The sequence below is a fragment of the Gobio gobio genome, assembly GCF_949357685.1.
Source record: "Gobio gobio genome assembly, chromosome: 9".
Taxonomy (NCBI): domain Eukaryota; kingdom Metazoa; phylum Chordata; class Actinopteri; order Cypriniformes; family Gobionidae; genus Gobio; species Gobio gobio.
In genome coordinates this window covers 55,804,836-55,823,733 of record NC_137115.1, presented here as the reverse complement: position 1 = coordinate 55,823,733, position 18,898 = coordinate 55,804,836, and the positions used below count along the sequence as shown (strand labels likewise).

Sequence of the window (18,898 nt, the reverse complement as noted above, 5' to 3'; positions counted from 1 at the left end):
CCCAGGAAAAACCCTGCTATAGGATGATCATTTTTATTTGGTAACACTTTGGTCATTAGTTAATATTGGTTAACTAAATTAGTTAACATTAACTAATAATGAACTGCACTTATAAAGCGTTTATTAATTTTGTTAATGTTAATTTCAACATTTACTAATGCATTATTAAAATCTCGTTAACATTAGTTAATGCACTGTGAACTAACATGAACAAACCATGAACAGCTGTATTTATATTAACTAACGTTAACAAAGATGAACAAATACAGTAACAAATGTACTGCTCATGGTTAGTTCATGTTAGTTAATACATTAACTAATGTTAACTAATGCCCATTATTCTAAAGTGTTACCTTTTATTTTACCTTAATTACATTGACTTAGTTTGATTTAAAAAGCACCTGCTGTAGCATCTTAGTTTTTTTCCGTTGCACTAAACATTATTTGATTTAACATTTTGGAACAATTATATACTTTGGTTTTATTTAATTTCACTGGTAAAGACTTTTTTTTCTTTACACTGAATTTAAAAACAAATGCTGATTTAAGTAACATCTTTGTTTGGATTGCAGAATATGCAGTTATTGCCTTTAATTTCACCTTTCAGCCTTTAATTTCCAATTCAATTTCTTGTTAATTTCAGATTGCGGACTTGTTTTCATTAGCCAAAAGCCAATTTAGCCTGTTGAATACCAAATAAACATCTTGTTCATGTATACTTTCATTCTTTTATTGTGTAAAAAAAAAAAAAAAAAAATCGGAAATCGGTATCGGAATCGGCCAGTTTTCTTGAAAAAAATCGGAATCGGAATCGGCCATGTAAAATCATAATCGGTGCATCACTAGTAGAGACAGACCCACCTCCTATGAATGTATTTTCTTTTTAACAGTTAACGTTACATGACCTACACTAGTTCTGGAAAAGAAAAAAACGAAAAATCTTTGTCTCAATAGACGCTTATTACAAAAATAGTTTAATTATTGAACATTCGAGAGAAAGAAAGTAAAAAGGAAGAGAAAGAGCAATCATTTGACAGTCAAAATCAAAATGAAGTTTAAAATAAAGCGGTTAAATACAAGTTTTTTCTTATGGTCTTAACTGAATAGGCAATTAAAGATTATTAATAAATATTAATCTATATACTATTATGAAATATTTTATATATTGTTAAGCTAAATCGCCTAGACCATTTAAAGCTAAAGAAAACACAGTGTCCTCTCTGAAACATTATTGAATGATGATCGATACAAGACACCTAAAAGCAAAATGGATTTGTGGGAAATTTTAGTAAAGAACACTGTAAAAAAAAGCAGGTCCCCAATTGAAAATTTTCTAGTGAGCGATCACATCTAAATTTTTCAGTTGGCCAAATTGAATTAATGTGAATTGATGCAATTTAATTCAATTAAAATTCAACAAATTAAATTTGGCCAACTGAAAATTTTAGATGTGATCGCTCACTAGAAAATTTTCAATTGGGCACCTGATTTTTTTTTACAGTGAATGTATTACTGTATGTAATCATAAAAGGTAAAAAATATCTCACTCCATGCTGTGCAGGTTTAAAATATGAACAGTATGTAAGAGTTAATCAACCAATAATTAAATAATATACATTTAACATTGGATTTCTTTTAATTTACCCTTAACATAATTGTAAAAAACAAAATGTCACTTTCTCAGGAGGAGCCATTCTTAAATATTTTGGTGGTCGTGGAGAAACATTTCAGGAGTAAATATTTAGTAAATATTAAGTAAATATTTCCCACTGCCTTTCTTTTGAATAGTTTTGTGCGCAACTTCAACATAGCTAATTTTCCTCTTGCCAATAAAAAATTTCGTTTTATAATCATAATTCACTATGTTGTCTAATTGTACTTTAATATTAATTTTAAATGAATGTGTTTTATCTACTCTGCATACTGTATTATTAATTATATTGTAATCTCAACAGCTGGAGGAGGTGACGCTACTGCTGCTTCAGTAGAGCATAGCGAGCCGCATACCACTATGGCTAATGTTGTAAGTTAGCTATATATTGTTAATGCTAAATTATTAATATTTATTTGTTTACAACAAATTGACCTTATGTATGAAATAAATTTGCAAATCTGTAATCTTTACTTTTACTGTTTCAGTGAGTGTACTTTAATAAGCAGTAAAATAATTGTAGGCAATCATGTTAAAAGATATACAGATGAAATGTGTAAGTGTTAGATTGTGTACAGTTGCTGGTTTGCGGTGCAATACTCCATTATTCACTGCAAGGCAGGGCCCCAAAATGATCCTGCTTAGGGCCCCCAGATTTACAGAGCCGGCCCTGATGACCATTATTCATTACCATTACCATTACCAAATATAAATGATCATCCTATAGGCTACAGAACTGATAGTATTTCATTTCTAAAGTGCATGCATGTTCTTCTTTAGGCTACAAAAAGAAGTATTTCGGCTTTTTCACAAGTTAGTCTGTTTCGTTCTCATCCGATCCAACACGTGAGAAGCGGAGCTGAACAAACGCTCACTATCTACACTTGTGCAGGCGCGGAGAGGAAAGATCGCGCAACTTCAGCTCGCGCAACTTCAGCTCGCGCAACTTCAGCTCGCGCAGGAAAGCGGCTCTTCATTCCCTTCAGTGTATCTCGTCTCTTCCCTCAGTTCTCCAGTTTCCGTTTGTAACACACAAGTGACATGTTCGCGAATGATTGCGATATAGGCGTATGTGCACGCGGGCGCACTTCCGGATAAATCTGCAGAAAAATACAAAAAAAACGGTTCCGGTTTTTGGCCGGTCAACCGGTGCATCCCTAATTCTAAGTCTAATCGGAATACCATGAACAAACAAAAAAATACCATAAAACCATAAATTGGTATAAAAAAAAAATACCATAATAAAAACAACAAGCCTAACTAATGTAATATTCAAGCATTATTAAAGACTCAGTGTGTGTGTGTGTGTGTGTGTGTGTGTGTGTGTGTGTGTGTGTGTGTGTGAGTGTGTGTGAGTGTGTGTGAGTGAGTGAATGTGTGTGTGTGTGTGTGTGTGTGTGTGTGTGTGTGTGTGTGTGTGTGTGTGTGTGTGTGTGTGTGTGTGTGTGTGTGTGTGTGTGTGTGTGTGTGTGTGTGAGTGAGTGAGTGAGTGAGTGTGTGTGTGTGTGTGTGTGTGTGTGTGTGTGTGTGTGTGTGTGTGTGAGTGAATGTGTGTGTGTGTGTGTGTGTGTGTGTGTGTGTGTGTGTGTGTGTGTGTGTGTGTGATGGGTAGGTTTAGGGTCAGTGTAAGGGGATAGAAAATACGGTTTGTACGGTATAAAAACCATTACGCCTATGGAATGTCCTCACATTTCACAAAAACAAACATGTGTGTGTGTGTGTGTGTGTGTGTGTGTGTGTGTGTGTGTGTGTGTGTGTGTGTGTGTGTGTGTGTGTGTGTGTGTGTGTGTGTGTGTGTGTGTGTGTGTGTGTAAGTGAGTGTGTGTGAGTGAGTGTGTGTGTGTGCGCGCAAGTATTTCTAGCTTGAATGCTTTAAATGCCCACACACGAACAGTTAAGCGGAACCGAAATGCACAATTCTTATTGAATCACCGGTTCCCGATACCCATCCCTAATAATCTTATTATATTTGATTAATTTTACCCTAATATAAAAAATGCCTACAGTTGTTTAATCACAAAGAGACAAAACACAGACCGTTACAAAAACGACAGCAATATTCAAAATCACATTAATTGTCAATGTCAATTTTTATGTAACCTACAATTAAAAACAACAAAGTCTGCAAGTTAAAGAATTAAAGATCAGTTATGCAAACAACAGCAATATTCAAAATCACACGAATTGGACAAATAGCGTGAAAAAAACCCACATATGCATTTTCAGACACTGCAAATGAATTTGAACATGCTTAAACATCACGATCAGATGTGTGTGGCAGCGGTGAGTGTGTGTGAGGCGTTTCTGCAGCGGCGAGCAGAATCTCCATCGCCTTACAGCAGACGTGCCCTCCTTAGGGAGCAAGAACACACACACACACACACCCATCGGTCACACTCCAGCGGCGCTCCGGGACTTTACACGGCATGCTTTAAAAACAGGCTCTCCTTTACTGTTCACTCATTGCTTTTATTCATTCAAACCCAAGCGCAGGGCTCAAACTACAGGAGTGCTTGTTTTGCATGATTATATGGTTTTATTTCATTTGCATTTAGTATAGGGTGTAACGGATCATAGTCCATGATCATTCACTCAAGAGATTTGTTCAAAAACGCTGATTCATCCAGTAATGAAACAAGTGAAGTCTTTATGAGTGAGTCATTGAATCATTCACTCAAGAGATTTGTTCAAAAACATTGATTCATCCAGTAATGAAACAAGTGAAGTCTTTATGAGTGAGTCATTGAATCATTCATTCAAGAGATTAGTTCAAAAACATTGATTCATCCAGTAATGAAACAAGTGAAGTCTTTATGAGTGAGTCATTGAATCATTCACTCGAGATTCGTTCAAAAACGCTGATTCATCCAGTAATGAAACAAATGGAGTCTCTATGAGTCATTGAATCATTCACTCAAGAGATTTGTTCAAAAACACTGATTCATCCAGTAATGAAACAAGTGAAGTCTTTATGAGTGAGTCATTGAATCATTCACTCAAGAGATTTGTTCAAAAACATTGATTCATCCAGTAATGAAACAAGTGGAGTCTTTATGAGTGAGTCATTGAATCATTCATTCAAGAGATTAGTTCAAAAACATTGATTCATCCAGTAATGAAACAAGTGAAGTCTTTATGAGTGAGTCATTGAATCATTCACTCGAGATTCGTTCAAAAACGCTGATTCATCCAGTAATGAAACAAATGGAGTCTCTATGAGTCATTGAATCATTCATTCAAGAGATTTGTTCAAAAACGCTGATTCATCCAGTAATGAAACAAGTGAAGTCTTTATGAGTGAGTCATTGAATCATTCATTCAAGAGATTAGTTCAAAAACATTGATTCATCCAGTAATGAAACAAGTGAAGTCTTTATGAGTGAGTCATTGAATCATTCACTCAAGAGATTAGTTCAAAAACATTGATTCATCCAGTAATGAAACAAGTGGAGTCTTTATGAGTGAGTCATTGAATCATTCATTCAAGAGATTTGTTCAAAAACACTGATTCATCCAGTAATGAAACAAGTGAAGTCTTTATGAGTGAGTCATTGAATCATTCACTCAAGAGATTTGTTCAAAAACGCTGATTCATCCAGTAATGAAACAAATGAAGTCTTTATGAGTGAGTCATTGAATCATTCATTCAAGAGATTTGTTCAAAAACGCTGATTCATCCAGTAATGAAACAAGTGAAGTCTTTATGAGTGAGTCATTGAATCATTCACTCAAGAGATTTGTTCAAAAACACTGATTCATCCAGTAATGAAACAAGTGAAGTCTTTATGAGTAAGTCATTGAATCATTCACTCAAGAGATTTGTTCAAAAACGCTGATTCATCCAGTAATGAAACAAGTGAAGTCTTTATGAGTGAATCATTGAATCATTCACTCAAGAGATTTGTTCAAAAACACTGATTCATCCAGTAATGAAACAAGTGAAGTCTTTATGAGTGAGTCATTGAATCATTCACTCAAGAGATTTGTTCAAAAACACTGATTCATCCAGTAATGAAACAAGTGAAGTCTTTATGAGTGAGTCATTGAATCATTCACTCAAGAGATTTGTTCAAAAACGCTGATTCATCCAGTAATGAAACAAATTAAGTCTTTATGAGTGAGTCATTGAATCATTCATTCAAGAGATTTGTTCAAAAACGCTGATTCATCCAGTAATGAAACAAGTGAAGTCTTTATGAGTGAGTCATTGAATCATTCACTCAAGAGATTTGTTCAAAAACACTGATTCATCCAGTAATGAAACAAGTGAAGTCTTTATGAGTGAGTCATTGAATCATTCATTCAAGAGATTTGTTCAAAAACACTGATTCATCCAGTAATGAAACAAGTGAAGTCTTTATGAGTGAGTCATTGAATCATTCACTCAAGAGATTTGTTCAAAAACGCTGATTCATCCAGTAATGAAACAAATGAAGTCTTTATGAGTCATTGAATCATTCATTCAAGAGATTTGTTCAAAAACGCTGATTCATCCAGTAATGAAACAAGTGAAGTCTTTATGAGTGAGTCATTGAATCATTCACTCAAGAGATTTGTTCAAAAACACTGATTCATCCAGTAATGAAACAAGTGAAGTCTTTATGAGTGAGTCATTGAATCATTCATTCAAGAGATTTGTTCAAAAACGCTGATTCATCCAGTAATGAAACAAGTGAAGTCTTTATGAGTGAGTCATTGAATCATTCATTCAAGAGATTTGTTCAAAAACACTGATTCATCCAGTAATGAAACAAGTGAAGTCTTTATGAGTGAGTCATTTAATCATTCACTCAAGAGATTTGTTCAAAAACGCTGATTCATCCAGTAATGAAACAAATGAAGTCTTTATGAGTGAGTCATTGAATCATTCATTCAAGAGATTTGTTCAAAAACGCTGATTCATCCAGTAATGAAACAAGTGAAGTCTTTATGAGTGAGTCATTGAATCATTCACTCAAGAGATTTGTTCAAAAACACTGATTCATCCAGTAATGAAACAAGTGAAGTCTTTATGAGTAAGTCATTGAATCATTCACTCAAGAGATTTGTTCAAAAACGCTGATTCATCCAGTAATGAAACAAGTGAAGTCTTTATGAGTGAATCATTGAATCATTCACTCAAGAGATTTGTTCAAAAACACTGATTCATCCAGTAATGAAACAAGTGAAGTCTTTATGAGTGAGTCATTGAATCATTCACTCAAGAGATTTGTTCAAAAACACTGATTCATCCAGTAATGAAACAAGTGAAGTCTTTATGAGTGAGTCATTGAATCATTCACTCAAGAGATTTGTTCAAAAACGCTGATTCATCCAGTAATGAAACAAATTAAGTCTTTATGAGTGAGTCATTGAATCATTCATTCAAGAGATTTGTTCAAAAACGCTGATTCATCCAGTAATGAAACAAGTGAAGTCTTTATGAGTGAGTCATTGAATCATTCACTCAAGAGATTTGTTCAAAAACACTGATTCATCCAGTAATGAAACAAGTGAAGTCTTTATGAGTGAGTCATTGAATCATTCATTCAAGAGATTTGTTCAAAAACACTGATTCATCCAGTAATGAAACAAGTGAAGTCTTTATGAGTGAGTCATTGAATCATTCACTCAAGAGATTTGTTCAAAAACGCTGATTCATCCAGTAATGAAACAAATGAAGTCTTTATGAGTCATTGAATCATTCATTCAAGAGATTTGTTCAAAAACGCTGATTCATCCAGTAATGAAACAAGTGAAGTCTTTATGAGTGAGTCATTGAATCATTCACTCAAGAGATTTGTTCAAAAACACTGATTCATCCAGTAATGAAACAAGTGAAGTCTTTATGAGTGAGTCATTGAATCATTCATTCAAGAGATTTGTTCAAAAACGCTGATTCATCCAGTAATGAAACAAGTGAAGTCTTTATGAGTGAGTCATTGAATCATTCATTCAAGAGATTTGTTCAAAAACGCTGATTCATCCAGTAATGAAACAAGTGAAGTCTTTATGAGTGAGTCATTGAATCATTCACTCAAGAGATTTGTTCAAAAACGCTGATTCATCCAGTAATGAAACAAATGAAGTCTTTATGAGTCATTGAATCATTCATTCAAGAGATTTGTTCAAAAACGCTGATTCATCCAGTAATGAAACAAGTGGAGTCTTTATGAGTGAGTCATTGAATCATTCACTCAAGAGATTTGTTCAAAAACACTGATTCATCCAGTAATGAAACAAGTGAAGTCTTTATGAGTGAGTCATTGAATCATTCACTCAAGAGATTTGTTCAAAAACGCTGATTCATCCAGTAATGAAACAAATTAAGTCTTTATGAGTGAGTCATTGAATCATTCATTCAAGAGATTTGTTCAAAAACGCTGATTCATCCAGTAATGAAACAAGTGAAGTCTTTATGAGTGAGTCATTGAATCATTCACTCAAGAGATTTGTTCAAAAACGCTGATTCATCCAGTAATGAAACAAATGAAGTCTTTATGAGTCATTGAATCATTCATTCAAGAGATTTGTTCAAAAACGCTGATTCATCCAGTAATGAAACAAGTGAAGTCTTTATGAGTGAGTCATTGAATCATTCACTCAAGAGATTTGTTCAAAAACACTGATTCATCCAGTAATGAAACAAGTGAAGTCTTTATGAGTGAGTCATTGAATCATTCACTCAAGAGATTTGTTCAAAAACGCTGATTCATCCAGTAATGAAACAAATTAAGTCTTTATGAGTGAGTCATTGAATCATTCATTCAAGAGATTTGTTCAAAAACGCTGATTCATCCAGTAATGAAACAAGTGAAGTCTTTATGAGTGAGTCATTGAATCATTCACTCAAGAGATTTGTTCAAAAACACTGATTCATCCAGTAATGAAACAAGTGAAGTCTTTATGAGTGAGTCATTGAATCATTCATTCAAGAGATTTGTTCAAAAACACTGATTCATCCAGTAATGAAACAAGTGAAGTCTTTATGAGTGAGTCATTGAATCATTCACTCAAGAGATTTGTTCAAAAACGCTGATTCATCCAGTAATGAAACAAATGAAGTCTTTATGAGTCATTGAATCATTCATTCAAGAGATTTGTTCAAAAACGCTGATTCATCCAGTAATGAAACAAGTGAAGTCTTTATGAGTGAGTCATTGAATCATTCACTCAAGAGATTTGTTCAAAAACGCTGATTCATCCAGTAATGAAACAAGTGAAGTCTTTATGAGTGAGTCATTGAATCATTCATTCAAGAGATTTGTTCAAAAACGCTGATTCATCCAGTAATGAAACAAGTGACGTCTTTATGAGTGAGTCACTGAATCATTCATTCAAGAGATTTGTTCAAAAACGCTGATTCATCCAGTAATGAAACAAGTGAAGTCTTTATGAGTGAGTCATTGAATCATTCACTCAAGAGATTTGTTCAAAAACACTGATTCATCCAGTAATGAAACAAGTGGAGTCTTTATGAGTGAGTCATTGAATCATTCACTCAAGAGATTAGTTCAAAAACGCTGATTCATCCAGTAATGAAACAAGTGGAGTCTTTATGAGTGAGTCATTGAATCATTCATTCAAGAGATTTGTTCAAAAATGCTGATTCATCCAGTAATGAAACAAGTGAAGTCTTTATGAGTGAGTCATTGAATCATTCACTCAAGAGATTTGTTCAAAAACACTGATTCATCCAGTAATGAAACAAGTGAAGTCTTTATGAGTGAGTCATTGAATCATTCATTCAAGAGATTTGTTCAAAAACGCTGATTCATCCAGTAATGAAACAAGTGAAGTCTTTATGAGTGAGTCATTGAATCATTCATTCAAGAGATTTGTTCAAAAACGCTGATTCATCCAGTAATGAAACAAGTGAAGTCTTTATGAGTGAGTCATTGAATCATTCACTCAAGAGATTTGTTCAAAAACACTGATTCATCCAGTATTAAAACAAGTGAAGTCTTTATGAGTGAGTCATTGAATCGTTTATTCAAGAGATTTGTTCAAAAACACTGATTCAGCCAGTAATGAAACAAATGGAGTCTCTATGAGTCATTGAATCATTCACTCAAGAGATTTGTTCAAAAACACTGATTCATCCAGTAATGAAACAAGTGAAGTCTTTATGAGTGAGTCATTGAATCATTCACTCAAGAGATTTGTTCAAAAACGCTGATTCATCCAGTAATGAAACAAGTGGAGTCTTTATGAGTGAGTCATTGAATAATTTACTAGTCGTTTACAATTTGTTTTTGCACATTTAATGTTTTGCCTTACATTTTTACAAAGGCTACATTTAAATTACGTCATGTTAATGTTACATCTTAAAATGAATATATTATTTAGAAAAGTGTATGAGGATGGTTTTTGTTAGGGGTGGGAATCTTGAGGCACTTAATGATCCGAGCCGATTCTGGGAGTAACGATCCGATTCCCAAAACGATTCTTAACATACTTTTTTGTTAACTAATTATCCTGGTGAAGTGGCCGTTTGAATTGAACACAGAATCGATTCTGAATTTTTGAGAATCGATTCTGAATCGTTAGATAACGAATCACGATGCATCGATGAATCAACCTTTTCTCCCACCCCAAGTTTTTATGGTAATCTTGTCCTTCCGTCTAACAATGACGCAGCGATTCATTTAACCCATGTGTGTGTGTGTGTGTGTTAGATCACACACTTCTGTTTTTTGTTAAGGGTAAAACAAGTCTTAGGCTTTTATTCTGAATTTGATTCTGAATTTTGAGTTATCATCAGCCAAAAATGAGCCCATATCTATATGAAATCCCAAATTGATTATATTAATTGTGATTAAAATGTAGCACTAATTGTTTGTTGAGCTCTAATTATGGATATTAGTACATTTTGTATATGGCAACAATGGTAGAAAAGTAATTAATTTCAAACTTCATTACCAGGAATAACATTATCATGCGGAAAAATATCTAAAATGACTTAAAATGACACTCTAATAACTATAGAAAGTCCTAAAAAAAAAAATATTTTTCAAATGTTATATTTTTATGCATTTTATGTAAGTATATCTGCTGTAAATATCGTATTGATTTACATTATAAGCATCACAATTTCATCCCTTTTGTTCAGCATCTGCACCAAATTGCATATTTGTTCTCAGTTTGGCTTTCTGAATAAAACTGAGCCATAAAAGCCTGATGCTCAATGATGATGTGAACGGTTCCCATTGGTCCATTATTTCACATGTCAGGCTTTACGGGATGAAGTGTTTGGAGGTCGGCGTGTTCTGACTCGGCTGTTGTTGAAATGAAACATCACAGCATCTCATCTCGCTGGCATCAGACCTGAAGCTTCGCCCCCCCGCTGGACCAAACCACTCACAGCTAAAACTGGCACACGGAGCGAGGCGGAGAGGGGGGGGGGGGTGAAGGGCAATCCAGACCAATCCCACAGGAGCCGATCACAATGAGTGCCTGTGGCTCTTTAAAGAGAATCTATGGTGATTCGTCTTCCTTTAGTGTGTAATAAAGCTCCAGTTCTTCTATATCAGTGTTTCTGAGCTCCTGAAACGCCTCCATTTAGAGTTTTCCTCCGGGAACATGTCACAATATTCCTCATTATAATAATTCATATGCAGAATAAAGGGGCGGAGCGTAGTTGAGTTAGTTACAGGATGAAGTCCTGTAACTAAAAGTCGCAAGTAAAAGAAAAAAAGTCAGAATTATGAGATAAAATGTCGTAATTACGAGAAAAAAAGTCTGAATTGTGAGATAAAGTCGCAATTACCAGAAAAAAGTCAGAACTGAGAAAAGTCGCAAGTAAAAGAAAAAAAGTCTGAATTATGAGATAAAATGTCGTAATTATGATAAAAGTCGCAAGTAAAAGAAAAAAGTCTGAATTACGAGGAAAAAAGTCCTAATTACGAGGAAAAAAGTCCTAATTATGAGGAAAAAAGTTGCAATTACGAGAAAAAAAGTCAGAATTACGAGGAAAAGTCAGAATTACGAGAAAAAAGTCATAATTACGAGAAAAAAAGTCATAATAATGAGGAAAAAAGTCATAATTACGAAAAAAAAGTCATAATTACGAGAAAAATAAGTCATAATTACGAGAAAAAAAGTCATAATAATGATGAAAAAAGTCATAATTACGAAAAAAAAGTCATAATTACGAGAAAAATAAGTCATAATTACGAGAAAAAGTCATAATTACGAGAAAAAAGTCATAATTACGAGGAAAAAAGTCACAATTACAAGAAAAAAACTCAGAACTGAGAAAAGTCGCAAGTAAAAGAAAAAAAGTCTGAATTATAAGATAAAATGTCATAATTACGATAAAAGTCGCAAGTAAAAGAAAAAAGTCTGAATTACGAGGAAAAAAGTCCTAATTACGAGGAAAAAAAGTCATAATTATGAGAAAAAAAGTCAGAATTACGAGGAAAAGTCAGAATTACGAGGAAAAGTCATAATTACGAGAAAAAAAGTCAGAATTATGAGGAAAAAAGTCATAATAATGAGGAAAAAGGTTATAATTACGAAAAATAAGTCATAATTACGAGAAAAATAAGTCATAATTACGAGAAAAAAAGTCATCATTACAAGGAAAAAAGTCATAATAATGAGGAAAAAAGTCATAATTTCGAGAAAAAAAGTCTGAATTACGAGAAAAAAAGTCAGAATTACGAGCCAAAAAAATCATAATTACGAGGAAAAAAGTCGCAATTACGATAAAAAAAATTCAGAATTACAAGGAAAAAAGTCGCAATTACGAGAAAAAAAGTCAAAATTACGAGAAAAAATTCATAATTACGAGGAAAAAAGTCAGAATTACGAGGAAAAAAGGCATAATTACGAGGAAAAAAGGCATAATTACGAGGAAAAAAGTCAGAATTACAAGAAAAAAAGTCAGAATTAGAAAAAAAAGGCAGAATTACAAGATGAAAAAGTCATAATTACGAGGAAAAAAGTCTGAATCCTGTAACCAGGAGTGTGTTGAAACTGGCGGTTATGGTAAGAGGCGGGACATTTCCATGCTTGACCAATCACAACACACTGCTCCAGCCGACCAATCAGAGCACAGTGTGCTTTTTCAGAAGGCGGGGCTTCATAGAGACAGAGAGTTACTGACAGACTGGGAAGAGAGGAGCCGCAACACTGGAGAATATGAGGAGATAATCAACACTCAAGCAGGAAAACCTGCTCTAGCTGAGGCAGAAACACTAAAGACTGAGAAAGGGCATCATTTGGCCACTAAACTGCAGCCGTATGTGTGTCACGATCCCTCCAGTGACTCGCGGCTCCTCCAGGCTATTAATGTAAACTAACAGCTTTAATGATACACATCTGATCCACTGGGAACCATCAGCACAACAGTGATTACAGCAAGAGTGAGAGAGATGATGAAGGCTCAATAAGAACATAATGGAAATATTTTGGCCTTTGAGCTTGTAGATTATATAATGTCTATATAATGTGGATGCTCAGAATCACAGAATCTCGTTTCCGAACGACACAGAACGCATCTGAGAAATGAATCTGAATCTGTGTGTGTGTGTGTTATACATGAGCTGTAGTATTTCATTCATAAATGGGCTTAAATAACTACAGATTATTAAATTAATGCATTCAAAATGAAGTAATGCTTCAACACGGGGGATTAAACCAGTGCAAAGCAAAGCAAGAGAATCACGTCCAGAGACGGAGACGATCAGCAGCAGCTCTGAGTGAGATTCACATCATCTGAAGACGTGCTTCATGGAAACGGCTGAAACGCTATGGCGTGTGTGTGTGTGTGTGTGTGTGTGTGTGTGTGTGTGTGTGTCTCCACTGAACACACACACTTCACTATTAAAGATATAGCTTCCTCGATTATCATCTTTTTACCAGAACACTTTGCTCTTGAATTGATTTTTTTTCCGCCACAGAATAAAACATAAAAGTCACAATACTGACTTTTTTTTCCGCACAAGTCGCAATTACGAGATAAAAGTCACAATTGTAGAGATAAAAAGTCTGAATTGCGAGAAAAGTCACAAATTAAAAGAAAAAAAGTCAGAATTGTGAGATAAAAGTCGCAATTACGAGAAAAAAAGTCAGAATTACGAGAAAAAAAGTCAGAATTACGAGAAAAAAAGTCTGAATTGTGAGATAAAATGTCGTAATTACGATAAAAGTCGCAAGTAAAAGAAAAAAGTCTGAATTTTGAGATAAAATGTCATAATTACGAGAAAAAAAGTCTGAATTGTGAGATAAAGTCGCAATTACCAGAAAAAAGTCAGAACTGAGATAAAAAAAGTCGTAATTATGAGAAAGTCAGAATTGTGAGATAAGTCATAATTACGAGAAAAAAGTCAGAATTACGAGAAAAAAAGTCAAAATTTTGTGATAAAACGACGTAATTACGAGAAAAGTCACAAGTAAAAGAAAAAGTCAGAATTATGAGATAAAAATGTCGTAATTACGATAAAAAAGTCTGATTTGTGAGATAAAGTTGCAATTACCAGAAAAAAGTCAGAACTGAGATAAAAAGTCGCAATTAAAAGAAAAAAAGTTGTAATTGTGAGAAAAAAAAGTCAGAACTGAGATAAAAAAGTTGTAATAACGAGAAAAAAGTCAGAATTGCGAGATAGTTTTTAAATTATTAAAAAGTCATAATTACGAAGAAAAAAGTTGCAATTACGAGAAAAGTCTGAATTGTGAGATAAAAAGTTGTAATTTCGAGAAAAAAAACTCTGAATTACTAGAAAAAAAGTCAAAATTGTGAGATAAAAAGTCGTAATTACGAGGAAAAAAAGTCATAATTACGAGAACAAAGTCAGAATTATGAGCTAAAAGTCCGAATGACCTGTTTTATTCAGTGGAGGAAACAAGCTTCCATAGCTTCATGAACATCCATGATCATCCGGCTGACAGAAATCTGTCCTGAGAACAGTTTGAAAGCTTTCCCATTAAGTTTAGAAACGCTAATTCTCACAAAGCTTTTTAAATGTTGTAAAAACGTTATTCCTGGTTTATGTGAAGGTTAGTGGAACATTATGGATAATTTCACACACACACACTATGGGAACGTTACTTGTTGAACATTTGATAACAAGTGTTAGATGAACGTTTCAAGGAGAACGTTATTGACTCTCTTCACATATTCGGAAGTCGTCATAGTTGGGTACGTTAGACTTCTATAGATATTGTTTTTGCCTTCCTATGTGCTCAAATAGCAAAATAAAAATTCTACACTAGTTTTTTTCTCAACTTTCAAAAAGAGTCAAAATTGATAAGGGCAGTCAGAAGAGAGAAAGTCACAGCAGAGATACTCGGAGAACTAGTTTGTTTTTTGTAATGTGATGCAAAGGTAATATAATACTAGAGTATAGTGTTATAAATATACATACATTTTAAAAAAAAATGAAGAAATAAAAAACTTCGCGGGATTTGCGATGCTGATGACCGTTAAAACCGTTAACACGCGTCATCACAGTCTGTGGAAAAGGTCCGTTAACTTTGAATGAACGTTTTATTAACGTTACTGGAAGAACGTTTGTTCATAACTTTGAGAGAACCTCGCCACAACGTTCCGACACACACACAGAGACTCGTTAATACACGGAGAGAAACCCAAAGAAAGCAAAGTCCGACCTTTATGCATCCCGGTGAACCGGTCCTTGAGCACCGTGAGCTCGTAGATCTTGCCGAACTCCTCGAACAGCGGCTTGAGGTCTTTCTCCTCCAGGTTCCGCGGGATCTGACCGATGAAGAGCTTGATGGCGTCGTGATCTTTCATGGGAATCGCGCTGTTGAGTCCGTTCATTCTGCCGGAGCTGTTCGCGGTGCTGAAGCCATTCTCCGCCGTGACCGAGGCCATCTTTCTCCCTCCCGCGCGCTCTGTCTCCCGCTCTCTACCATCCACTCCTCTCCTCTCTCTCTTTCTTTCTCTTTCTCTCCCTCTATCGCGGCTGTACACTCCCCTCTCGGTCTGATGGATCTCTCCGCGTTTTCTCCTCAGGATTCTTTCACTTTCTCCATCTGTCTCGCTCCCCGTGTGTCAGCTGCCACTCTGACTCGTGACGTCAGCTCGCGCCTTTTGAATAGACCCGCGGTTCATTTGCATAATAAGTCCGGGCCGGCCAATCACAGGGCGGCGCGAGTGAAGGCGCTCGTCACGGGGCGGAGCGAGAAGTCACACGTTTGTACGGCGTTTGAAAGCTTTAGATCTCGAATGTGTGTAAAAGCAACATGTTGTGTGTGTGTGTGTGTGTGTGTGTGTGTGTGTGTGTGTGTGTGTGTGTGTGTGTGTGTGTGTGTGTGTGTGTGTGTGTGTGTGTGTGTGTGTGTGTGTGTGTGTGTGTGTGTGTGTGTGTGTGTGTGTGTGTGTGTGTGTGTGTGTGTGTGTGTGTGTGTGTGTGTGTGTGTGTGTGTGTGTGTGTGTGTGTGTGTGTAAAATAACACTAACATAGCGTAATATTTCCTACTGAAATACCCAACATCTAAAATAAAAATACCTAAACAGATTAGGATAAAAATAACACATCTGCATGTAATTGCTGAAATTATTGGTTATTTTTTAGAATATGCACGTTGCATGCATTGCTCATTTACGGTATGGGATGATGAAAATTAATTCATGCTTGGTTACATATTACAAAATTATATTATATGTGACTCTGGACCACAAAACCAGTCATAATGGGACTTTGTTTTTTTTATTTGAGAGTCATACATCATCTTTCCATTGATGTGTGGTTTGTTGATAGAACAATATTTGGCCAAGATGCCATTTGAAAATGCAAAAAATCTAAATATTTCTTTTAAAGTTGTCCAAATCAAGTCCTTAGCAATGCATATTACTACTAATAATGATATATTTACAGTAGGACATTTACAGAATATCTTGATGGCACATGATCTTAATATCCTAATGAGTTTTTGCATAAAAGAAAAATGTATAATTTTGACCCATACGATGTATTGTTGCCACGGATATACCCGTGAGACGCAGTACTGCTGTTGAGCTCCAGGGGCAAATATTACAAAATTGTGTTGATATTATGGTTTTTTAATGTTCATGAAGTAGTCATCCAGTATAGTGCCATGCTATTATGGGATACCATCATTGTAACATGGCAACATTCATTTATGTTTGAATTTAATTAATTTGCTGATTTTAGACTTATTTAGATGTCTTTATTGCACTTTATTAAAAAAATAAAAATAAATTAATCTCGTGATAAGTCAGTCCAAAAATTATGCCTCGTTTGTTGGTATGTTTACATATATCCCATCCACCGCACTAGCCATTGTTTCTAATGTAAGGAGACGTGTGTGTTCTCCAAGCATTAATGCCAGGAAAGCCCTTATACTCCACGTATGAGGTGTGTGTGTGTGTGTGTGTGTGTGTGTGTGTGTGTGTGTGTGTGTGTGTGTGTGTGTGTGTGTGTGTGTGTGTGTGTGTGTGTGTGTTTCTCCCTCATATCATGAACATTTGTGGCATATCTTTGTTGTTTATAATCCAGTATTCCTGTAATTCTATCGTCTTTTATGAGTTTAATAAAGAATAAAGTCTCGACTCTGTACAAACATACCGAACGATCGACTTTTGCGTAGGCCATTCAAGTTTTGAGAACATTCCTTTTTTCGAATTGCCCGAAAAACCACCTCATGCCAGCGTTAAAATGTTATTTTGCGATATATGGGAGTTTTTGTGATATTGATGCATTTCCATTGGGCATCAATTTCAATTTGCGCAATTTGAAGGGTAATGGAAGCGCAGCTACAGAAAGGAAAGCCTAAAATCCCATTGACTGCCGCTGTCCGTGGTGCTGAACTCTGAGCACAACAGCATTGACCAGCACTATTGGACATCAACAGCAACATGAGCTCGTCCAATCACAGGGCGGCGTGAGTGAAGGCAGTCATAATGCATTGAGTCGCTGTCCGTGGTGCTGATCTCTTAATTTTGCCGGTGATGATGTCAATATCTGATTTATAATTATAATTAATAATAATAATTTGTTACATTTATATAGCGCATTTCTAGGCACTCAAAGCTCTTTACATATAGAAGGGGGGAATCTCCTCAACCACCACCGATGTGCAGCTCCACCTGATGATGCGACGGCAGCCATATTGCGCCAGAACGCCCACTGCACACCAGCTGATTGGTGGAGAGGAGACCGAGTGATGAAGCCAATCTGTATATATGGGGATTATTAGGAGGCCATGATGGACACGGGCCAATGGGCAAATTTGGCCAGGATGCCGGGGTTACACCCCTACTCTTTATCGAAGGACATCCGGGGATTTTTAATGACCACAGAGAGTCAGGACCTCGGTTTAATGTCTCATCTGAAGGACGGTGCTTGTTACAGTATAGTGTCCCCATCAGTACACTGGGGTGTTAGGACCCACACAGTCCACAGGGTGAGCGCCCCCTGCTGGCCTCACTAACACCTCTACCTGCCACTGTCCCATTGACTGCCGCTGTCCCATTGACTGCCGCTGTCCCATTGACTGCCGCCTTCCCCATTGACTGCCGCTGTCCCTTTGACTGCCGCTGTCCCATTGACTGCCGCTGTCCCATTGACTGCCGCCTTCCCCATTGACTGCCGCTGTCCCATTGACTGCCGCTGTCCCATTGACTGCCGCTGTCCCATTGACTGCCGCCTTCCCCATTGACTGCCGCCTTCCCCATTGACTGCCGCCTTCCCCATTGACTGCCGCTGTCCCATTGACTGCCGCTGTCCCATTGACTGCCGCTGTCCCATTGACTGCCGCTGTCCCAATGACTGCCGCTGTTCCCATTGACTGCCGCTGTCCCCATTGACTGCCGCTGTCCCATTGACTGCCGCTGTCCCATTGACTGCCGCTGTCCCATTGACTGTCTCGGTTCCCATTGACTGGCGCTGTCCCATTGACTGCCGCTGTCCCCAATGACTGCCGCTGTCCCCAATGACTGCCGCTGTCCCATTGACTGCCGCTGTCCCCGATGACTGCCGCTGTCCCCGATGACTGCCGCTGTCCCATTGACTGCCGCTGTCCCATTGACTGCCGCTGTCCCATTGACTGCCGCTGTCCCATTGACTACCGCTTTCCCCAATGACTGCCGCTGTCCCCAATGACTGCCGCTGTCCCATTGACTACCGCTTTCCCCAATGACTGCCGCTGTCCCATTGACTGCCGCTGTCCCCGATGACTGCCGCTGTCCCATTGACTGCCGCTGCCGCTGTCCCCGATGACTGCCGCTGTCCCATTGACTGTCTCGGTTCCCATTGACTGCCGCTGTCCCATTGACTG

The 18,898-nt window shown here is 36.6% G+C and overlaps 1 protein-coding gene across 1 annotated transcript in view; it reads right to left on the bottom strand.

Annotated features, from left to right (window-relative positions):
• celf6 (CUGBP Elav-like family member 6) overlaps window positions 1–15,470 on the bottom strand; it is a gene marked incomplete at its 5' end in the record, with an annotated part of 220,486 nt that extends 205,016 nt beyond the window's left edge. Inside the window, 1 exon segment of the mRNA XM_079825844.1 lies at window positions 15,245–15,470. Coding sequence (XP_079681970.1) covers window positions 15,245–15,470 — 226 coding nt within the window.
• Between the last annotated feature and the right edge of the window lie 3,428 nt (window positions 15,471–18,898).